The sequence below is a fragment of the Cyphomyrmex costatus genome, unplaced genomic scaffold (assembly GCF_001594065.2).
Source record: "Cyphomyrmex costatus isolate MS0001 unplaced genomic scaffold, Ccosl1.0 scaffold175, whole genome shotgun sequence".
NCBI classification, from domain to species: domain Eukaryota; kingdom Metazoa; phylum Arthropoda; class Insecta; order Hymenoptera; family Formicidae; genus Cyphomyrmex; species Cyphomyrmex costatus.
The window spans coordinates 221,717-242,925 of NW_017275769.1; the positions used below are offsets into that span (position 1 = coordinate 221,717).

Consider the following 21,209-nt stretch of genomic DNA (forward strand, 5'->3'; position numbering starts at 1 on the left):
TAGAATTTAGACTTGATCATAGTTTCGTTCTTCGAACGAGATAATCTTCACGTGAAAGTAGACGGCTCATACGATTATTGAACACCGCCCCGTTCACTTAGATTTTTTAAAGGACAAAAATAAATTATTCCTCGTTGTGCACATTGTTAAATATCAAAAGAACAATGGTAACTCAATCTGTTAAGTTAAATAATATTTTGTTATTTTTAACTTCCATGTGTTAAAATGTAAATTAATCCATTTCTGTGGTTAGTTTCAAAGTAAACATAACGTTCATATATTAACGTATGTATTTAATAAACAATAAACTGTTATAAATTTGAGTTAAATTTAATTTAATTTTCTTTAATTAAATTGTTTAACTCTATTTCAGTCAGATTAACAATATATTGAGTAGGAATAGTGGCGACCAAGTAATAATTAATTTTTAGCATTAGGACCCCCTGGTGCGATGTACCCCTTGCACCTCCCCCCGCCGCCTGTACACGCGCGGCTTTGCTGGAAGGTAGATTAATTATACCTATACCGAGAAAAAAATATCGTAAATTTAAATAAATATTTATTTGAATAGTGCCAGCTAAATATTTATTAGATATAATAAAAATTTAATAAAAAACATTAATTTAATTTAACAATAATTTTTTTTTTATTAAGTAAATATTTATTTACTGTAAGTAAATGTTTAATTGATAGTATTCAAATAAATATATATATATATTATTATCTTCTTGAAAGAGATTCTCATAGAATTTTGTTGGAATTCAGATAATTTTACTTTTAAATTTTAATTCTTCCTTTTTCTGAAAGCATTATTTCTTTGATTTTTTGAAAGAAATAATGCTTTCAGAAAAAGGAAGAATTAAAATATGACATATGCTTCGTTTACATTCACGTACATTTTTGTACATATCGCGAATTTTTATATAAAAAAATTAAGATGACAGAAGATTCAACAGAATAGAGTAGTTCATTGATATTACATTTTAGTACTTTCCCTGCACTATAAAGATTCTCGGCTTCAATTGTAAAAAATAATATACTAACAAGAAAAATATACTAAATTTTAATAAATTATTATATGATTAGTATTGATATAATATTTTACAGAAAAGAAATATTTGCTAAATAAAAAAATAATAATAGTTAAATTAAACTAATTTTTGTTATGAAAAATGCCTGTCTGTACTAATTTTCAATGTAGGTATATTTTATTTGCATTGTTTTAAAAAATTCCCTAATTTTCTTTGGAATTTTGAACAAAGATACCTGGAAAAATCCAAGAATTTTTAGGGAACTCTTTAATAAGAATTTAATAAACAATAATTGAAGGTTTTAATATAAATGTATTTGCAGTTAATGACAAAGACGAATTGCACGACGAATATTCTGTGACATGTAAAAATATCGGAATGCAATTCGTGACTCAAAGCAATTTATAAATCAGAGAAAATTATTTGAATTTATAATCTTTTGCAGTCACGATTCATCCTTCATGCGGCAATGATTTGCATACAAGGAAAACTCTTTCAATTAAGTTGGGAATCAATTGTATGAAACTATTAGTTCTACAAAGCTATTGCAATTTCCTGCTGCCAATATAGATACTATGGTGATATTTCACACCAACGTAGAATTCTCCTGCTATAGATTTTCCTTATCCTCATCGGCAGTATCGATTTTTTAACGGTGGTATATCGAAGTGTGGGAGGTCATTTGTACAACGAACGTAAATGTCAGGCTCTATTTATGGGGTCACGAGTACCGAAATTGTGTATGCTGGATAAAAAGAAATTGTTTTTTTTTTATCATAACGAAGAAACTCATTAATTATTATGTTTTAATCTTTTTCTCATATCAGTAAATTGAAGTATCCCTCGAGTTTCTTATGTTCCCGACACTTCTACAATGCCTCCCTCATTTCGAATTCTGCGTATATCCTACTGATCTTCAACGGATTTCTGATATTCATCCCCGGGATACACCGAAAAGAAATCATAAAACATATTCTATCGCGAGAATAAGAACGTGATGGAATTCGCAAACCCCTATTTAACATTTGCAAAAATTAAGTCATGAACTCTCCCGAAATTCACGCTTCTCGTATCTGAGATCTCGCTTTTCTTTTTTTCCGAACCTCGCCGGTCCTTCGTGATTTCGACACGTCACGGCTCGCCCTATTGTGAGAATAAGGGCACACCCGGGATTTACCTGCGTCGTCGAGAAGATCGATGAGGAGCGTGCTCCGTTCCGCCTCCACGCGCTGCGCCGCGCTCAGTTCAGCTCCGCTCCGTAGACCGGTTTTCGCACCGGAAAAACGGCCAATTATTAGTGGAATATTTTCTCGAGATACCTATTCTATTTTTTCTGTTGAACGCTCGTTGCTTCCGAGGAAAAAGCCGCTCGTACCGGCGACACCGAGAACGTGACGTGAGCTTTCCTGCAACCCCGCTGTAACTGGCGGATTTTCACTATGACGACGCGTGCCTGACGACTAGACGACCAGTGACGTAACTAGAGTGATAAAGGTGCAGGAGCGTCCATTCGAGTGCACCCTTCTTCATTCGCTCTTACCTTTAATTCTTTGCCTCCTTTACACACGGAAGATACTTGCAAGTTTGTGTTGTTCAAAATATGACAAATATTATAGATACGTTTCGAGTTTTGGGATCTCTTTTAGTTAATTTCAAGTCGTTTTTTTTTTTTTCATGAAATTTCGATGACGTCTAAGGCACTAATGATCAAAATAGTCATATCCTGAAAAGTAACATTAAAAAAAATTTTTCTTTCATAATTTTTACAGAAATTTTATAAGATTGTTATAGTTGTTATACACGGTATGTCTGAAAAGTTTCCGGACTGATTTTTTTCTTATGAGACAAATCGCCCCATCTAACGGCCGAAACGTTAGAAATAGTTTCTAAGAAGCTTCATGCAGAATATGTGCGAGTTATATTAATATCGATTGAATACTTGGCAAGTGAGGACGTGTTTTGATTATGTGTTTAAGCGTGCCAAGTTTTATGGTAGAACAACGAGCGTGTATCAAGTTTTGATAAAGACACTGTTTCTACCATCCATTCATGGGGATTTGAACCGTAGAAAAATTTGTGCGCGCTTTGTTCCATATTTTTTAACTCAAGAACAGAAAGAAATGCGCGTGAATTATTGCTGTGACTTTATTGAAACGGCAGACAAGGATCCAGATTTCATAAAAACTATCGTTATCGACGAGACATGATGTTTCATGTACGATCCGCAAACAAAAATGAAGACAATGCTCATCGCATTTTTTGATTCTGCAGGATTGATTTATCATGAATTTGTGCCAAACCGTTAATTCGATATTTTATTTAAAGGTTTTGAAACGTCTTCTGAATCGAATGAGATGTATCAAACGAGATTTTATTGCCTCTGGGAATTGGACTCCTTCACGACAACGCGCCATTCTGCTTAATTGCTAACAGTTTTTGACCGAACAGTGATAAATCACCCTCCGTATTCTCCCGATCTCGCACCGGTAGATTTCGTTTTGTCTCCTAAAATAAAAATGTCTTTAAAAGGACTGTTTTTTTGAGGATATACCAACCATTCAAGCGAACATAACACGTGAGCTGAAGACGGTTCCGAAAGAGGACTATTACAATAGTTTCCAATCGTTATATCTTCGATCTAAAACGTGTATTGAAATAAGAGGAGGAGATTATGTAGAAGCCTAAATAAAAGAAAAGATGAAACCTTAAACCTCTAATTTTTTATAACTTCAGTCCGGGAACATTTTAGACATAATGTGTATATTAGTATTTCACGTCACTATTGCTGCGATCTATAATAATTGACTCATAAGTGTAAAAATGTAACGAGAATTCAGGATATTTAGAGAAAAAGAATCTGACGTGCGAAATCTTTTATGATTCCGTAATTAGGACGTAACATTAAGTGGACTTATAAGTAATTTTAATGTATTTATATTTGTATTTATATTCATTTTGTCTTGTCCATTTTTGTTTGTTTGTGAATTGAACGTAGTCGTCATGGTGGGTTTTGAATGAAGCAGCTGATACGCCGGCGCAATCTGCGTACGCAGCGAATAATCATTGGCTGTTCTTGCACGGCCGTCGAAGTTGTCCACGAACATCAGTGTTATGAAAATATGGTGTTGTATCATCAATATCACCTAATACCGTATTATCTAATCTTGTTGCATGACTTTTGTTAAATAATTATTGATTTCGACGATAGATAAATACGGTAAAATATATGAAAAAAGATATTTGATTTATTTTTCACGAAGTAAAAAATTTAGGTATTATATATTTTGAGAGAATTTTAGAGTTAAGTGATGCAAAAGTTTTGATGAATTCAAAGACTAAAGTCGTAAAGATTTAAAATTTAAGAAATTACATATAGTACAACTGAGATGTATACATCAGTTAAAGAAATTTTATAATTATTATCGAATACGTAATGTACCTATGTATAAAATTGAATAGCAAAATATGATTTTGGAGAATTGAAGAATTGATTTGAAAAATGAAAGGAGACTGAAGTAAACATTTTAATATCGAGATAAAAATATCGTAGTTAAAGTCTATGTATAACAAATGGTTCTAAGAAACTTATAATTATTAATAAAAAGCATATAAAATTGAATATATGATTAAAAAATATAATATTTCGCAATTGAAAAATTTGAAAATTTTAGAGTTAAATTATACAAACGTTTGATAAATTCAAGGATGCGGAAATTTTTAAAATCTATATTCGCGTGGATTGAAAACTCAAAAATGCCACTAAATTAAGATCTATAAATTTGTTAAGAAAGTAATTGCTATTGAACTTATAATATAAAACAAAGAAAATATAGAAAAATATAATATTGTATTATCAAATCGGAGGACTTGAAAATTTTATCTAGAGTCGAGCACTTGAAGTTCGCGAAGATTCAAAGAGAGAGAGAGAGAGAGATTGAGAAATTACAAATATAAGGAGAGTAAAAGATCCAAATATTCCATGATGCCTTTAGCGTCATTGTACAAAATACTCGGAAGCATACATTTTTTTATTTGACTTGTTAAGCTACTAGATACGGCATTGCATTCTAATCACGACAGCGCAGGCGTCGAAGAAGCTGCCTTATCAACCGAGATGTCATCCCAATGCAGGGTCTCGCCTTGACTGCGTTCGAGGAGTCGTCGCGTGAAAATGCCGGGGAACACCTTGCGGCCGTACGATCGTCGCGTGTGATCGTTCGTATGTGAACCCTCGCGAATACACCTATAATTGGAGCACCTATCGGCGATCGGGAAGCTTATTGGGGAATCGGTAAGTTGGCGATCGATTGGTGTGTTTTGACGGGTGCGTACAACCGAGCGACAAGTCTACTGCACGTCTGGCGAACGGCAGGAAATTGTCGGCGAATTGCGAAACAGCGCGCGTAATTGTCGTGGTAAATCGTCGAGCGATTTTATAGCCTGTATTCCGGTGATCAATGATGATGGATAGTAACGTACGAAAGAATTAAAGAAGGGATGAAGAAAAAAAGTACCGAGAGGAAGAACACGAAGGCACGTGTGAGAAATATTTAGAGAGGACTTTTATAATATGCAGATAATGCGCCTTCTCGCTTTCTCACTCTCTCTTTCTTTCTTGAAAATATTCTTCCACGTGAGAGTTTAGCCATAGTTGTTTTATACATTTTTCTTTGTATCAATTTCCATGATGTCTAGTAATATGATAAAACGAAAATGTTAATAAACATTATGGATAACTCTTAGAAAAATTCAATAAAAATTCCAAGTTTTAAATTAATTAATGATTAATTACTTATTTTGAGAATTATTAAAAATACTGTTAATACTTTTAATATTAAAAAAAAGTAATTAATTGCTAATCAATTTAATAAATTACACAGTAAATTTTTCGAAAGAAAACCGAGGAAATAAATATGATAAAATCGATAAAATAATTTTATTGCATTTACCGATAAAAATTACCTGTTCCATCGATTAGAAGATTTTGTGATGTTACAAATCATAGTTGTTAATGCGCATAAGACAGTGCTAACTGAATATGACATTTTCCAAATAACTGGATAAGATTCCTTTACTTTCTCTCAATTATTTCAATATTTTAAGTTATTTTGTACAGCATATGAGATAGAATTTCGGATTGATGAAATTGAATCTATTTACCACTCAGAAAACGTAATATTTGTGAAACAGAGCGTCATTAATTAACTTGTAATAGAAATAATGTATGACATAATGTAATTTATAATAGTATTGCTTAGGATAAGTATGTCTAGAAATTATAATTTATTTCACGGATGCTGTTGCGTACATCTCAGACGATTAGTCATCATTAGAATTGTTCATATTCATGGATTCACAGATACTTGACTTCATGAATTCAAAATCCATTGACCTTTATATTTGCATATCCTTGAATTAAATCTTTGATCTTTAGATCTACTAGATTGTTTTATAATGGTTGCATTTTCAACCAATTGTGGATTTAGATTTTAGATCCAAAAATTATTTGTTTAATGGTTCTGTAACTCCATAAAATTGATAAACCATCTGTTTAAATTTAGAAACGCTGCATGAATAAACTACCTTTGCATCATTATTCAGAAAATATATTCTTATGTGATTAGCAAATTGTATTTTTAGGAAGTTTTTACTAGTTTGGTTTTCATTATGTATAATTATGTGGTGTTTTATTTTATTGCACATTCTTTTATGGATAGCTTTTTTTGAATATTTTAATATTATATTTTCAATTCTTATTTATCTTATTTTTCATTTGTATAAATTTCTGTTAAATAATCTTGTGCATTTTTTATTACTAATTGTATTTATAGTAAAATAAGATTATCTCATAAAAATTTATTAAATATAATTTAAAGTTAATTTATTATCAGTTAAATTCGTTGTAGAATTTTTTTAATCTGTAACTAATAGTAATTTTGAATTTATAAATCTTCAATTCTTAGTTATAATTAGTCGTAGTTTTAATTTTGTTTTCGCTAATACGGACTTAGAGCGATTTATCTGAAGAAAATAGTTTACTACTTTTAACGTGCGTTTTTAATCCGCCCCTGTTATTATTTTGAAAACAAATGTTTTCCATTCGCGGAATCACGCTTTTTGCTTTTCACACTCGGGACTCGTTTTGACATTTGCGATTAATACTCCACTTAGTGGAAAATGTCGCGCCCGTGGTGCCCAGTATAAATAACCATGCTCGTGTCTCGTTATTATTTTACTCCAGTTGACGATAACGGAGGACATCACAATGTTGACGTCACTTCAATTGAACGAGAGCGAACTTTTAGTATCTCCCTCTCTCTTTAAGAGACGTCATAAATGACGTCAGACATTTGGAAAATCGATTAAGTATAGGCTCGTCCCAATTTTCAACAGGAAAGCTCAATAATAGTCTAATATGGAGAGATGATAACGAGATTACGAGATGAGTAATAGGATTTGTAATATTTCCTTAACTATTTCTTTATCCATCTACTTGTGTACTGAAAAAGAGTCTTATTGTATTAATTGAAATTCTGATTGAAAATAGACAAATCAAAATTTTCTAGTTGAATCTATTATAATTTCAATTGATATAACCTGAATTCTAATTGTGATGTGATCAGAATCTTCTGGTTCGTCCAATTTCGACCAGAAATTTTTCTTAGTGTGTCTATATATATCTTTGCGTTCGAGTTAATCACTTTTTTTTTTTCTATCTTCTATATCAAATATCCTATTGTATTTTTTTCTATTATCTTAAAAAAGTTCTATTAAAAAAATGTTCTATTTATTAAAACAAATAAATATATAAAAGAAAGAAATAATTTTATATCTGCTTGTCAAGAAAAAATCGCTCATGAACTTTTAATGATGGAAATGCTTACAGCGAAAGCTAATTGAAGAAAAAGCACTACTTTAGTAGTTCAATTATTCATTCCGTCTGTTTAATTATGCGATCTGGGAAGCCTGTTGTTATATTGCGGTTAATGGAGATGTGCCATATATATAATGTGGCCTCGGAGAATCTCGCGTGCCGAGCGACGCAATTAGGTTTGCGCAGCTGAATGATGGTCATGATGGACTATGATAAACCGCATATGTCCACTACTATATTATGATCTACAATAATTAGAAATTGAGACTCAAGAAACGTGCTCGATTTGTTTTCCGACAGCGTCCGTGCTTGGAAACGAGAACTCTCTCTTACGGGTTAATATAAATACGTGACGAGAATAAATCAATCGTAAAATCACAAGATGCATTTAAGATTAACCATGCATTAGAATTGAAAAGAAAAAAATCTCGAAAAATTATTCATCGTTTATCTCTCATTGACCAAAAGTCTCTATAAATTTATAGATTAATATAAATTTGCTTAATATTGCTTCGTAGAGCTTCGCCTCTATGAACTTTTTTTTATTTTAAGAACTTTTCTAATAAGTTGTTAACTTGATTTTATACTTTCCAGTTTTTTTACTTAAATCTTTAATTCCTTGGATGTATACGCGTATTCAGAATTTTTCTTCCTATTTCCAGAACTTTGTTCTCATGAAACTTTCCAGCTCTCTGAATCTATTGTTTTGCATATTTTTTTTTAACGATCTCTTGATTCTGCAAACTGTTGAATACATCACACGATATATATGATTTAATAAAATATATCCTCGGTATATAATGAATTTATATCATATGCACATGTTGTAATGAGTTCTCTTATATTTTATAGCTATATGTATAAGATACAATATTTGATAGATACATAATACGCCGTACATTTGACGCACGAATAATACATCTCTCTAAAAATTAAAACCTTATTTTAACAAGTATATTGAATATAGCTAACATTTGCCTTAAAAGTATAGATAATATTTTAGTGATGATAAATGTAAAACAATAAATCAAGATTTATAAATACATAAATAACAAAATCATATTTTGGAATTAATTTTGAGCAGATCTTACTTCAAGTATCTTGATAGGTGCGTTTGTTGTTATTAAATTTTAGGGTAATTACCATAATTCTTAATTATTTAATAGTAACATTTTAAAAAGTATGAAAAATATGATACAAATTTTAATTTGTTTCTTACTTTTCGTTAAAAAGGAATCGTTATTTTGTCAAACACTATGAAGCTTTCTATATATTTGATTTCAAGGAAGAATAAAGCAAAACAGAAATCTCTTTTACGCTGCAATTAGATGTAAACATCTTCATATTACAATGAAGCAATACAAGTCGTTTATAGAGAATTCTAATGGCAAAGGAGACATTTATATACTTTTTATATCGTGGTACTTAAGCACTTTGCGCGATTTGCGTGTATTTTTATTTGCAAAATAAATCGTCACTGTGACGAAAACACAATTAAGGGGGATAGGAGGATGCATTACGTTTAACTACTGGAAAAGATCAGGGATATGAAAAAAAAAAAAAAATGGAGATTGACAAACATCAAGGTCATAAGCTTTTATGTGGCAAAAACTCATTTGTAATGCAGCAAATTAATACGTAGATCTTTTATGCGTCGTACATATTTCGGCCGGATGTTGGGTCATACCGTGTCTACTCTCGGAGGGTGAAAAGGAAACTTCGACCCGCCCTTCTGAAATGTCAAAGGTTGCCGCGCAAGTCACATCGACGTATCCCCGTTTCCCGGGAAAGCAGCCCCGTGCGAATGTGGTAGCATTGTCTCTGCTCGTTCACAGGAGTAATACCCAAGGATCGCCAATGCGCGTATAATGCGCTTTAAAAGTACTTTTAAATCCGCATTAAAAGCGGATTGTAAATGCACATTTAAAGCGCACATTTGTTCTATATTATATGCGCATTTCATGTATGTACTTTATGGCAACGTATTTGAAAAAGTGCATCTACGCTTATTGAGAAGCCGAATTAAATTACATCAACTTATTTAAGCGGCAAGCACAGATTTTTTTTGCATAATGCATAACACATAACATACAAGAGAATCAACCAAATCCTTTCTTTCTATATGAAACAATAGGAAAAGATCCAAGTATTTAATTGATAGATTCTCTTGTGTATTGTATGCATTGTGCGAAAGTTTATGCTTGAGCCTATGTAAACTTTAATAGAAGACTAACAATAAGGTGCGCCTACACGTTGATGCAAAAATACGAATAAAGATAATTAATTAGTAAGACTGTTTATTATGTTGATCAGTTTGAAAAATTACATGAATATTACGTAAGTTTATAGTAAATAGGTACTTATCTTAGGAAAAAAATATTACTTTTTTAAAATATCACTCTAACTTGCTACCAATAAAAAAGTGAGGGCTTGCTCTTAATAATTTTAATCACAGCTATTTTTAGTTTAAAGTATATTAATATAGCATCACGCTCGTAATAAGCACTGCATCAAAGTGCTTTACATTTACTTACTAAAGTATGTTACGTAGAAATATTTCTTAAAATATTTTTGAAATACGTACTTTTAATTTGTAATGCTTAAAAGATATTATTTTATATTGAAAAACCAACACATATGTATCTCGCAGTTTTATAATTATTTTAAAAATAAAGAAAAATAGAAAATTCTGCTTATATAGAAAAAATGTAAATAAATTCAAATCATTCATGTGGATTAATTTGATCCCCACGCGAACACTTACATAAAAGAAATCGTACGAGTGCTTATGGATTAACCACGGTCTACTTGATGCTACAAAATTTAAATGTTTGAAGCGTATAAATTCTTCAGTCGGTCTATTATAGTAACATTCTTCTTTTTGGTTGGTTAATCAAATAGAACAACTTAATTAAAAAAGCTGACGTTATTTGTCAAAATGATGTTTTCCATTATTCTCAACGTTATGTTTGTTCACATAATCTCTAGTCCAATTAAGATTGTTTTATATGTACAAAGTATAAAACTCGTATATGTATAAAGCAAACATTGTTACGAGTCGACGTTAAAAGTCGGTAACTAAATCGTAATTTTCTAACTTTTTTCCGTTTTTGGCATAAAGATCGGTTAATTGAACTATATTATCATTTATTCTTTAATTATGGAGAAGGACTTTTAAATCTGTAAAGTTAGAAATATACTTGTTTGAAAAAATTGATAAAACAGATTTATTAATAACGGTTTTGAATCTCAACGCGAATTAAAATCGCATATACGCGCGTTGGCGCTCCTTGGGTACGCTATCATCTGCGAGAAAGCAAACAAGTAGAATAATATTTCGAATGTCTGTTTAAAAAATATTAACATGGATCAATGAAATAATTTCAAGATCAATAATAATACGTTCCAATTTGGGACACACATTCATACATATTTATCAATAAAACAAATAAACGTCGACAAGGCGTCAACGGGGAGGAAACCATGCATAATTCATGATGGATTTCCATTTCGTCGAAAATCAAGTTTACGAAGTTTAATCGAATAAGTATCGTAAATCTCTCTGCGTATATAGGTCAACATTATAACAAATGCGCCCAGGGAACGGAAAGTCTTATAAAAAAGGCGCATAATCGATGGCCAACACATTTCTGGTAAACGTGCAAATAAGTTCAGAGTGGGCGTTCTTATTTTATCAGCAAAAAAACTCCCATGTCTGTCGGGGTTAATAATAATCTTAACGATTCACCGTGATCGATGCTCGGAGCCTTTGATATTTTCGCACAATTATTGTATTAATATCGTACCGGAATACCCGACAAGCTGCTCTAAAGGTCAAACCGGTGACATTACAATTCCATCGAATTCTGAAAATTTCCCATTCGTCGGCCGCGAAGTGAAAAGACAAATACTCGCGACATCCGAGAAGCGTAATTAAATGCCACGCGAAAGATCCGAGGCAGAAATTGAAGCCCCGAGCTCTTTGTCGTCGGCTCGCAAACAATTTTATTTTCCTTCGTTCGCTCGATATTCAGTCTTTATGGGAATGGAAGGCCAAATAGAATTTCTTGGTGGGTGGTGCCGGATATTGCGACTAGAACTAAATTTAGGTATCTATATGCACAGGCCTAAATTATCTCTCTCGTTTCTTTAGAGAACCCTGTATAAATATTGTATATACAAACTTTATTTTACATGTTTATATTAGATTTATAATTTGAACAGAACTTTTTTTTGCCGTAATATTTTGCATTATATAATAATTGTATATTATTATATATATTTGTTATTGAATTATCATAAAACAACATCGATCATTTTATAATTATATTATACAATTAAATTTGATTACAACTATAATGTATTATCATAAAATATAATAATTGTATATAATTTTGTATTTTATCTTCATCAGATCAACTCTGATGCATAATAACAAGTGTTATTATTATGTTCAGATAAAGTTGTTTTGAAAAATGATCGCGACCGAGCTTCCAAGAAACATTTGATCGAAGAGGAATATGTGCAGTTGCGAGAGGCAAATATGAAAATATATATTTTCCGCGGGAATTGTAAGGGAATAGGCAGATGCGGACTGTTTACCAGCTTCCATCTGGTCCAGACACAGTGGCGTATCGATAAAATGCGGATTAAACGATGTTCCCGTTTATCACGTGACGCATCCGTTCGCGACGTCTTCATGTTTAAGTGCACTCCATTAATCTCATCTTCCGGAGGGATTAAACGAACACATTTTCTTCGACGTCTCGTTAGGCGTTGCCGCAACAAAGAGTATCGAGCCGTTGCTTTTAGGGTTTCGCAAGCAATGTCGGGTGTTATATTACCCAATCCGAGAATACCACAAATCCAAGTTTATTTCCTATTTTTCATAGACTTTATATTTAAAATTTTCGTTCTTACGTATAAAAAAATATTCAGGATTTTTTAGTTATACTCGTTTCCACCAATGTAAGTAGATTAACTTTTATCTTCAATCTATTCTTTCCACGAACTATAGCAAAAAATAAGGAATAAGTTAAACTGAGATTAAAAATTAATCTATCTTGGTGTGTGGAGCGGGCATTAGTTATTCATTCGTACCTAATAAGGATAAACTGCGCATTCCCTGATCTTTTAGCATCTTTCTGCTCCGTTAGAAGTAATTGAACATAACAACATCTCCTTTCAACTCGATACTTTAGAGAGAAAGAAAAAGAATTCAATCTACCTCACTCTTTCTAAACTGATAGCGACAATTTCATATAGGAATGCGCAGTTTATTCTTATTACGTCCATAAGTCTGTTTGTGTTGTTGGAAATCTTCAAAAATTTTTCTTCTTAAAGAAGATAAATGATTCGGACATTGAAGAAAGAGAAAGCGAAAATGCTGAGTACAAAAAGTACAAACAACGCGAACAGACTTCGTGATAGAAGAAAATAATAGGTCTGTTAATTGTACTTTTTGTATTTTAGAAGAACTTTTTGTACTTCTGTAATCTCTTCGCTTTCTCTCTTTTCGACGTCGGAATATATATTTATCTCATTTTAAGTGCAAACATTTTTGGGTACTTTATATATAATATATATAAGTAACGCGACAGACTTAATATCATATTAGAACAATCAATTCACGGAAATATTGTATTACCTATACCTATCTTATTTTTGATTACGTTTATGATTCGTACATGGTTCATATTGGATTTTCAGTAAATTCACTACTCAATGGCTGCGTTCAGCAAGACATAACAGTTTTGCAACCGTTTTATGATTGTTTGCTGAGATAGGGCCGTTTCTCTTAGTAGATCTAAAAGTATAATCCAATCAGCGCGAAGAAAATTTTCGACAGTTGCAAATAAACGTTCTACTGAACAGCTGAATGCAGCCACTTTTATGCTCCTAAACTATGCAAGTCAATCGACTATCGCAAAATAATCATGACGGTAACTTCAAACGAAAAAATCTTCCTATGGTTAAAGATCCTTAGGTCTCGATTGCGCCTTTCATCTCGAATTTCCCTTGAGAGAATCCGAATACGCAGCCAAGAGGATACGTAAGGCGATACACACGAGACGCGTAACATCCGTTGAACGATGTCGTTCGTTCGTATTTGGAGACCGTCCGATTTACGGTGCCTAACTTCCCGATATTTCCGACGAAAGCTCGACATGTTCGAGAGATCGAAAGGCTGCGATTCGCGAACCATGCCAGAAACGGATCCGTGCTCCTCGCCGATGGATGATGATCCTTACTGCGAGCCTCCCTGCCCACCGTGCCCTCCGCCGTGGAGACCATCGTGTCGTCCTCCTCGCTCCCGGGCATCACCTTTTTACACGCACGCCGGTAACGTTGGAAATTCCTCCACGCGTATCTCTCGAACTTTCCCGATAAATTTACAACTTGGCGCACTAGGAATTCTGCGGCGCCGAGATTTAGATGACTTGAAATTAGAAATGCGAACGATGATCGCAACAAATGGGAAGCTATATATATGGAAAAAAAATGATTTCGCTGAAGTGTTTAAATATTTAAGCTATGTCTGAAAATAATTTTGTTGCCATCGAAATAATTGTGCGTTAATGCTGCAAGAAGTTTTAATATTCCAGCGATTAGAGTTTGAGTGTCTCATAATTATTTTGATGCTTCAGATAAAATTCCTTTCAGATCTGTATCTAGCTAAATTTTTTTAGATACTTCAGTAAAACCATTTTTTTCATGTACAGAAAAATGCAAAAGGACAAAATGTGTTGCTCTAGAAAATAAATCTTTGAGTTTAAACTATTTGGTACACATTTCGTTTTATTACGTGTATAAATATATGAAAGATAATTTAATTGTTTTTTTTTTAATACATAAATTAAATATAATATATGATGTAGAAGGAAACAGTTATTGAATATTATACTTTAATCAAATTTGTATTTTTCTCGATTTTTCCTGCAGATTAAAACAAAATTTGAATATACTTAATTAATATTATCAGTAATAATTTGAAATCAAATTAAATTTGCTTTATTTTAATATTCCGTTCTTTATTTCGATATTACACGTTCATCAGGAGAAATATTTTATGGATTGAGAATTTGGTACAAATTGAATTTATCATTAAGAGAGATGTCGAGTGCAATGCAATTTAATTTCGGCGTGGAATTCCTAGCGATATGCATTATTAACAATCGCATGTAAATAACAATATGATCGATTGTGTGCGCAGATCCACGTAAGCTCTTGTTTTGGCGTATGCTAACCCTATGCGTTGCATTACCACTCGTCGTGATTATGTCAGCGTTTACTTATGCACGGCAGCAAGAAAAAGCGAAGCAGCCGAGGGAACCGTTCGAGGATCTCCCGTACATGTATCGTCGGACTAAGGTTCTGGTTGGCCCCATTTGTTAAAAGTGTCAAGAGAAATAAGACTTAAGAAATCTTTCTACTGTTACTATCCGGTTGCGCAAACTTATATTCTCGTGTGGATTTCGTACAGTTTTATGATTATGACAAATTTTAAGGTTGATTCTCTCTCTCTCTTTTTCTTCATCAACGAAAGTTTAATCATTGATAAAAATCCAAGCAGTTGTATTTTGTATATAAATTTATAAAATCATTGTAGATTAATTGCAGAGTGATTGTATTGCAGATTGCTCACAAAATTTATTATTGCATTCAATTAAGTTGATTAAATGAAGATGAATGTGACGTATAATTAATGTGTCATTAAATTACATGATATCACAAGATGGCACTGTTTTCATAGAATTTATATTACCAATTAAATTAATTAAACATAAAGATGAACATAAAATATATATATAATTTGCTTTTTTACTTTTGATTCACAATGAAAGCAAATTTGATCAACCTCTACTTTGAAAATATTATTCTTCAAATATTCAATACAACTGTCTAAAAAATTTGTATCCATATTTTTTTCAATTTTGTAAGATGATAATTGTATTTTGGAATTTAAGTCCTTTTTTAATCATAACTTATCGCCGTAGGTAGTATTATATATCTTTAACAGCTATATAAACTTATTTTTTTTGTGGTTTCAGTTATACTGTCCGACAAAATTTTACCTTTTTTTTGCAACATAAATGTCAATAGTCATTTCTAACTTGTCGAATACGAATTCATTAACAAAATTTGACTAGTCACAGTTTTGAGAAAAATGGGGTTAAAAAACAAAAATAAAAAATATCAATTTAAGAGTTTCATGACGCGCGTTGTAACACACACGCACGCACACATTGGTACTACTTTTTTCTAAATTTTATTAATGTCACGAAAAAATATCAACTTTTAATATTAAATTCGTCTCGATATGATTTTTCGTTTTCGAGACATATATGTATATATGCAGTAGATACATGTATTATACAAGAAAAGAACTATTTTTTAAATTGTTTTATTTTGGAAATGAAAAATCACATCGAAATAAATTAAAATGCATTTTAACCCTTGTGTACACAACCGAGTACCCGGGTACTCACCACGGTACATGTAAGTACACGGTTTGCATATAGTGGATTGAAAATTAAAATTTCGCTTGGGACGTCCGGATCGTCGTTATTTAACTCAATTTTTAGCAAATGGTGCAGTTAAAAATTTTTAAGAATTTTTTTTGTAAGGAAGGGATTAATAACGTTAACTTTAATGGTAAAAAGTTGGTTGTGTACACAAGGGTTAAAGTTAAAAATTAATTCTTTTGCTTGGTATTAATAAAATTTAGAAAAAAATTTGATACCAATGCTACAACGTCATGAAAATTCTCAAAACTATTATTTTTTACCTTTTTGACGCCACTTTTCTCAACATTTTGAAGCGCTAGTTAAGTTTTATCAATAAATTTATATCCAGAAGGCAAAGATTCGTCGAAAATGACTTGCATTCGTGTTACAAAAAATTGTGTTGGGGGACAGTGTTATCGACTAACGAAGACCCACGATTCTACTGACCTTATTCTAGTTTGCCTATACAATAAATTTCACTATAATTTTTCCTCCGTTAAAAAAAATTTCTGGTTGAAAATAAACGAATCATAAAATATTGACTATGTCAATTGGAATTCTGATTACCTGAACTGGAATTATATCATAGATTTAATTACAAAATTTTAATTTGTCCATTTTCAACCAGAATTCCAATTGACAGACAACAAATTAAAAGCAATCTGATTCTGTTTTCAGTGGTATCTCGTAAAATTCGCAAAAGAAAGAACAATTAAGGAAAATTTCATTTTTTCCTGAATTTTTGGATTCAAACAGAATCATATTTCAGTTTTATTACATCTCTTTTAATGGCGTGCATCTTTTTTAAAGACTCGAGACAAAATTATTTGTTTATTTACCTAGAAATCAAGAAACTGTAAAATTGATGATTGCTCATCTCTCGCAGAAGCATCTCTTCACGCAATAGATAGTAGATTAATCTTAATCGAATCTACTTAAAAAATTTTCTAAATATTGGATGTGTAAAATGCTGAGAGATCTGCATTTATAGCTTCCTTTTCTCTTTCAACAGCCATTTCCTTGGGGCGATGGCAATCACTCGTTCTTCCATAATCCCGTGAAAAACCCAATACCGCCGCATGGTTATGAAGTCGAAGATCCGAATGCAATACCCAAGAAGGCGGGCAATTAGTAGAAGCGTGGGAATAACTTGGTCCTGCTAGTGGCAGCTGAAAATAGCGGTGAGACGAATATGACGGCTGGTCTGCTCGACACGCGGCGGTCGTTTTAATTTTTAATCGTTTCTTGTCGCTACAGCGAAAAAGAGAGAGAGAGAGAGAGAGAGAGAGAGAGAGAGAGAGAGAGAGAGAGAGAGAGAGAGAGAAGTATTACATGTGAAATATTAAATTTTAATTGAAGTAAGATCCTTGGTTGTGTAAAGTGATTGCAGTTCATTCATTACTTACGATTTGATATTTATTTATTTGAAATTATTACGGAAGTAAGTTTGAAATTGCTGTATAAAAGTTTAAATAAAAAAAATTCCTAAAGAGTGACGCTTTGTTAAAATTGTTTCTCTTATGTTATATTTTGTCTTCCAGCATCAAGTTATGTTTTACAGATCGTTTTAGTCTATTGAATTTAAGCTTGTAAAAGAATTGAGAAATAACGATTCTTTACACAATTTTGAGATTTCACAAAAGATGTACACAGAAAATTACATACTGCATACGCAAAGTAATTATTTATTTTAAGTATTTCAAAAATTCATATTCCGCAAATTTATTATGAAAGTCCATCACAAGCATCAAATGTATTCAAAATAGATTATTAAATTAAAACAAACTGCTTATTATACGAAGTCCGTCTTTCTTCGATCGGTTTTATAATATTCTTTAAAAGAAAATAAGTTCTTGTTTTAAACATATATAATAATGAATGTTTTTTTAAAATTTGTAATAAGTATATTTTAATATTATCGAAAATATTCTTCGTTAAAGATAATCGTTACTCAAAAGTAAATTGAGTGATCACTTTTTCTTAGCAATAGAATATCTTTCTGTAATATACACTTGTGGAATCCTTCGGGGAAACTTATGCTCGAAACAGGTGTCGAAAAGTGCGAGATATTTTCAAAAGATATCTCACGCCGAATTACATGACAGATGTCCCAAAAGGGTTAAGATGACTCCGACGGAGACGAGACTCGCACGCCGGTGTCGCGGCGTCGCGACGCCGCTTTCGGTCTCGCCTTCTCGCGGGAGTTCGCCGGCGCGCGAGTGGCGCAGCTGGTCTCGCGCCTTCTTGGTCGTTCGTGAGCGATCAATAGACCGGGGTGGCGGCGGAGGACGGTGGTTGTCCGGGCAGTGGCGAGTTAACCACCCCGGCGTCACATTTCTATTATCTAACAACAATCTCCGGTATCACGTCTCCATTATCTGGAAACGATCTCCGGTGAGATCTCACATACCTATATCCGCCACGTAGATAACGGGCGTAGTTATCTTTCAGCTTGAATCGTCACGGCACTTCATTTCGGAGACGCGCATACGAGATCTGTAAATGTGTCGATTGTCTTTCACGTGGAGATGAATCTTGATAATCTTTCGGATTAATCTTTTCAATGTCATTATACGCGATCGCGAGAGAGGCGATCCCTCATGGAGAATTCTTCAACAAATTGCTTTTGCAATATTTCATTCGTTCTTATACGAGCTAGATATTATGTAGTATACCAGTATACACTTTTATATCATACATTACGGTATAAAAGTGCACTGGTAATATATCGTGCGAGATGTAAAAGCATGCAAATGCAGAATTCAAAGGATCTACGTATCTTACCCCTAAACAAAGATCCTGTTATTCTCATAGTATAGTACATAAACGAACCTTTTAAATTTTTCATAATTGAGAGAGAAAAGAGGTAATTGCCAACTGGATCATCAATATGTAAATCCTTTTAACTATGTGACGTGCGTAAACTACGATAGTGTACGCGTGCGAGCTCTTTGTTATAAAATACATGTTTGTTCATTGGCGCCGTTTAATTTACGGCCCTGCCCGCGGGCTCGTCGGGTCGCCAGGTACGAGCTCCGATTGGCCGGCAGCGATTTCGCGGGTTCGACGAGTCGCGCGTGCGATCGCGTCGCCAATCGAGCAGCCTTTCCTCCGCTTCCGCCGTCAGTCGGTAGCGACGCGTCGTCGTGATCGCGTGTCATGTGTACGTGTGGTGTGTGTGTGTTTGTGTGTGTGTATCTTTCGCTGTCATTTGATCCCGTCGTCGAGCTGTCTCGCTTACCCCCCTTCAATCGCGTCCCCGCCGTCGCCGCTGTGACATCATTTGCATTATTTGACGTCATTGTTTAACCCTTTTATCGGTAATTTAGACCGCCCGCCTTTTTTGTCAAATGCTTTCGTACGCTCCTTCCTCTTAATCGAATTAACGTGAGCTCACACAGCACAAAGAGAAGTGCATTAGTGCATGAATATGCTTCTTAATTGATTGCAACGCGTATGATTTTTATGTATCTCTCTTTATTTTCTTTGATATTGAGATTTAAAAACATTCGTGAGTTTACATCGTTACGTTACGTTTGCGAAAAGTGACAGTATATTCTTCTCACTTTCGAAAAGGATCGTAATAAACATGACACGATAATGTACATTAATTTATTGTTAATATAAATTAAGAATATTAAGTTTTCTTTGTGAATACATTTATGAAAAATTTAGTATACTGTGTCATCGCGATTTGAAAAATAATTTATATTTAAAGGAATTATATATACTAAGACTTTTTAGTCTTTTTCCTTACTATTTATTTATTAACTACAATAATCTAACTATTTATTTTTAATCAAATTACCAATTTTGTTTTGATTAATAATAATTTTAACGCTTTATTTCTGAAAATGTTATAAATATTATATAAAAGTATAGTTATACGTTTGCATTATAAGTTATTTTTTATTAAATTATTTTTTCATGTATGATTAAAATGATTTAATAAAAAATTGTTTTTAAAGTAGAAATAAAAATCTGTTCATTGAAATTCGCGTGCGGAAGCTACACAAATTAAATTCCCTTTACAATTTTTCACGTTTGAGTGAAGCGACGAATTTAAAGATTAAAGGATCAATTATCGTTCAGCGGACGTAATTGGAAATTTCTTCAAATTGGAGTAACGGAGTGACACGCGTATTCTCGCGTCCAGACTCCGTGCATTTTACTTCCACGCAGCAAACTGTAATCGGGACACGGGCAAGATGTAAAAATCCGAAAGTATCTACTCCGGAAACTGCGCCGCGCGTTGGTGTGTCGTGAATGGTACGTCCGGCGTTATCATTGACATCTGCCGCTCTTTTGCTCGCACAGAGTAAACGTGCATTTGTACGGAACTCACAGCATGGCGATTAAAGTTTGCAATTTCGTTCGTGGGTGGATGTATGTATGTGTGTGCGTGCGTGGGTATGTGTTTGCAGAAGCGCTCGTTTCATGAATACAGAATACGAATTTTACAGCGAGTCGATCTGTACCGCGTAATTGCCGGCTGCTAATTTCGCACGCAGGGGCTGGCTCGCGTATAAATAAACATTTTGCGTATCGTTTTGTTTATTGCTTCTGTCTGGATGCGAGAACGCGGTTGCTTCCTGTCGTGAATTATTCGCTGGAAATCGATGGTATTGGCAATTTTCATAAAGCAATATTTTTTCAGCAAAATTAGGAATAACGATGGACGATGGAGAACGAATTAAAATGTGATATCAGCTTTGGAGTGTTAAATTATTAGCGAATTGTCTTTCTGTTTCAAATTTGTACAAATAGTACTTGAAATGCAGTGATATTTTTTAGATA

General features: G+C 33.0%; 1 protein-coding gene across 2 annotated transcripts; it reads left to right on the top strand.

Annotated features, from left to right (window-relative positions):
• The first annotated feature begins 11,535 nt into the window (after positions 1-11,535).
• Positions 11,536-17,689, top strand: LOC108772059 (cytochrome c oxidase subunit 6A1, mitochondrial). Of its 2 annotated transcripts, none has more exons than XM_018537513.1 (4): positions 11,536-11,558; positions 13,884-14,247; positions 15,119-15,282; positions 17,425-17,689. In XM_018537513.1, the coding sequence occupies exons 2-4, from the start codon at positions 13,998-14,000 to the stop codon at positions 17,542-17,544; spliced, it is 534 nt and encodes a 177-aa protein (XP_018393015.1). In that variant the 5' UTR covers positions 11,536-11,558; positions 13,884-13,997; the 3' UTR covers positions 17,545-17,689. The 2 variants fall into 2 exon arrangements, with proteins under 2 accessions (XP_018393015.1, XP_018393016.1); XM_018537514.1 differs by having other exon boundaries at positions 15,119-15,276.
• Positions 17,690-21,209: the final 3,520 nt, after the last annotated feature.

Coding starts and splice junctions, on each gene's coding strand:
- LOC108772059 (XM_018537513.1), top strand. CDS start 13,998: ATGTCGTTCGTTCGTATTTGGAGACCGTCCGATTTACGGTGCCTAACT. Junction 14,248..15,118: donor ACCTTTTTACACGCACGCCG/GTAACGTTGGAA, acceptor TTGTGTGCGCAG/ATCCACGTAAGCTCTTGTTT. Junction 15,283..17,424: donor ATCGTCGGACTAAGGTTCTG/GTTGGCCCCATT, acceptor CTCTTTCAACAG/CCATTTCCTTGGGGCGATGG.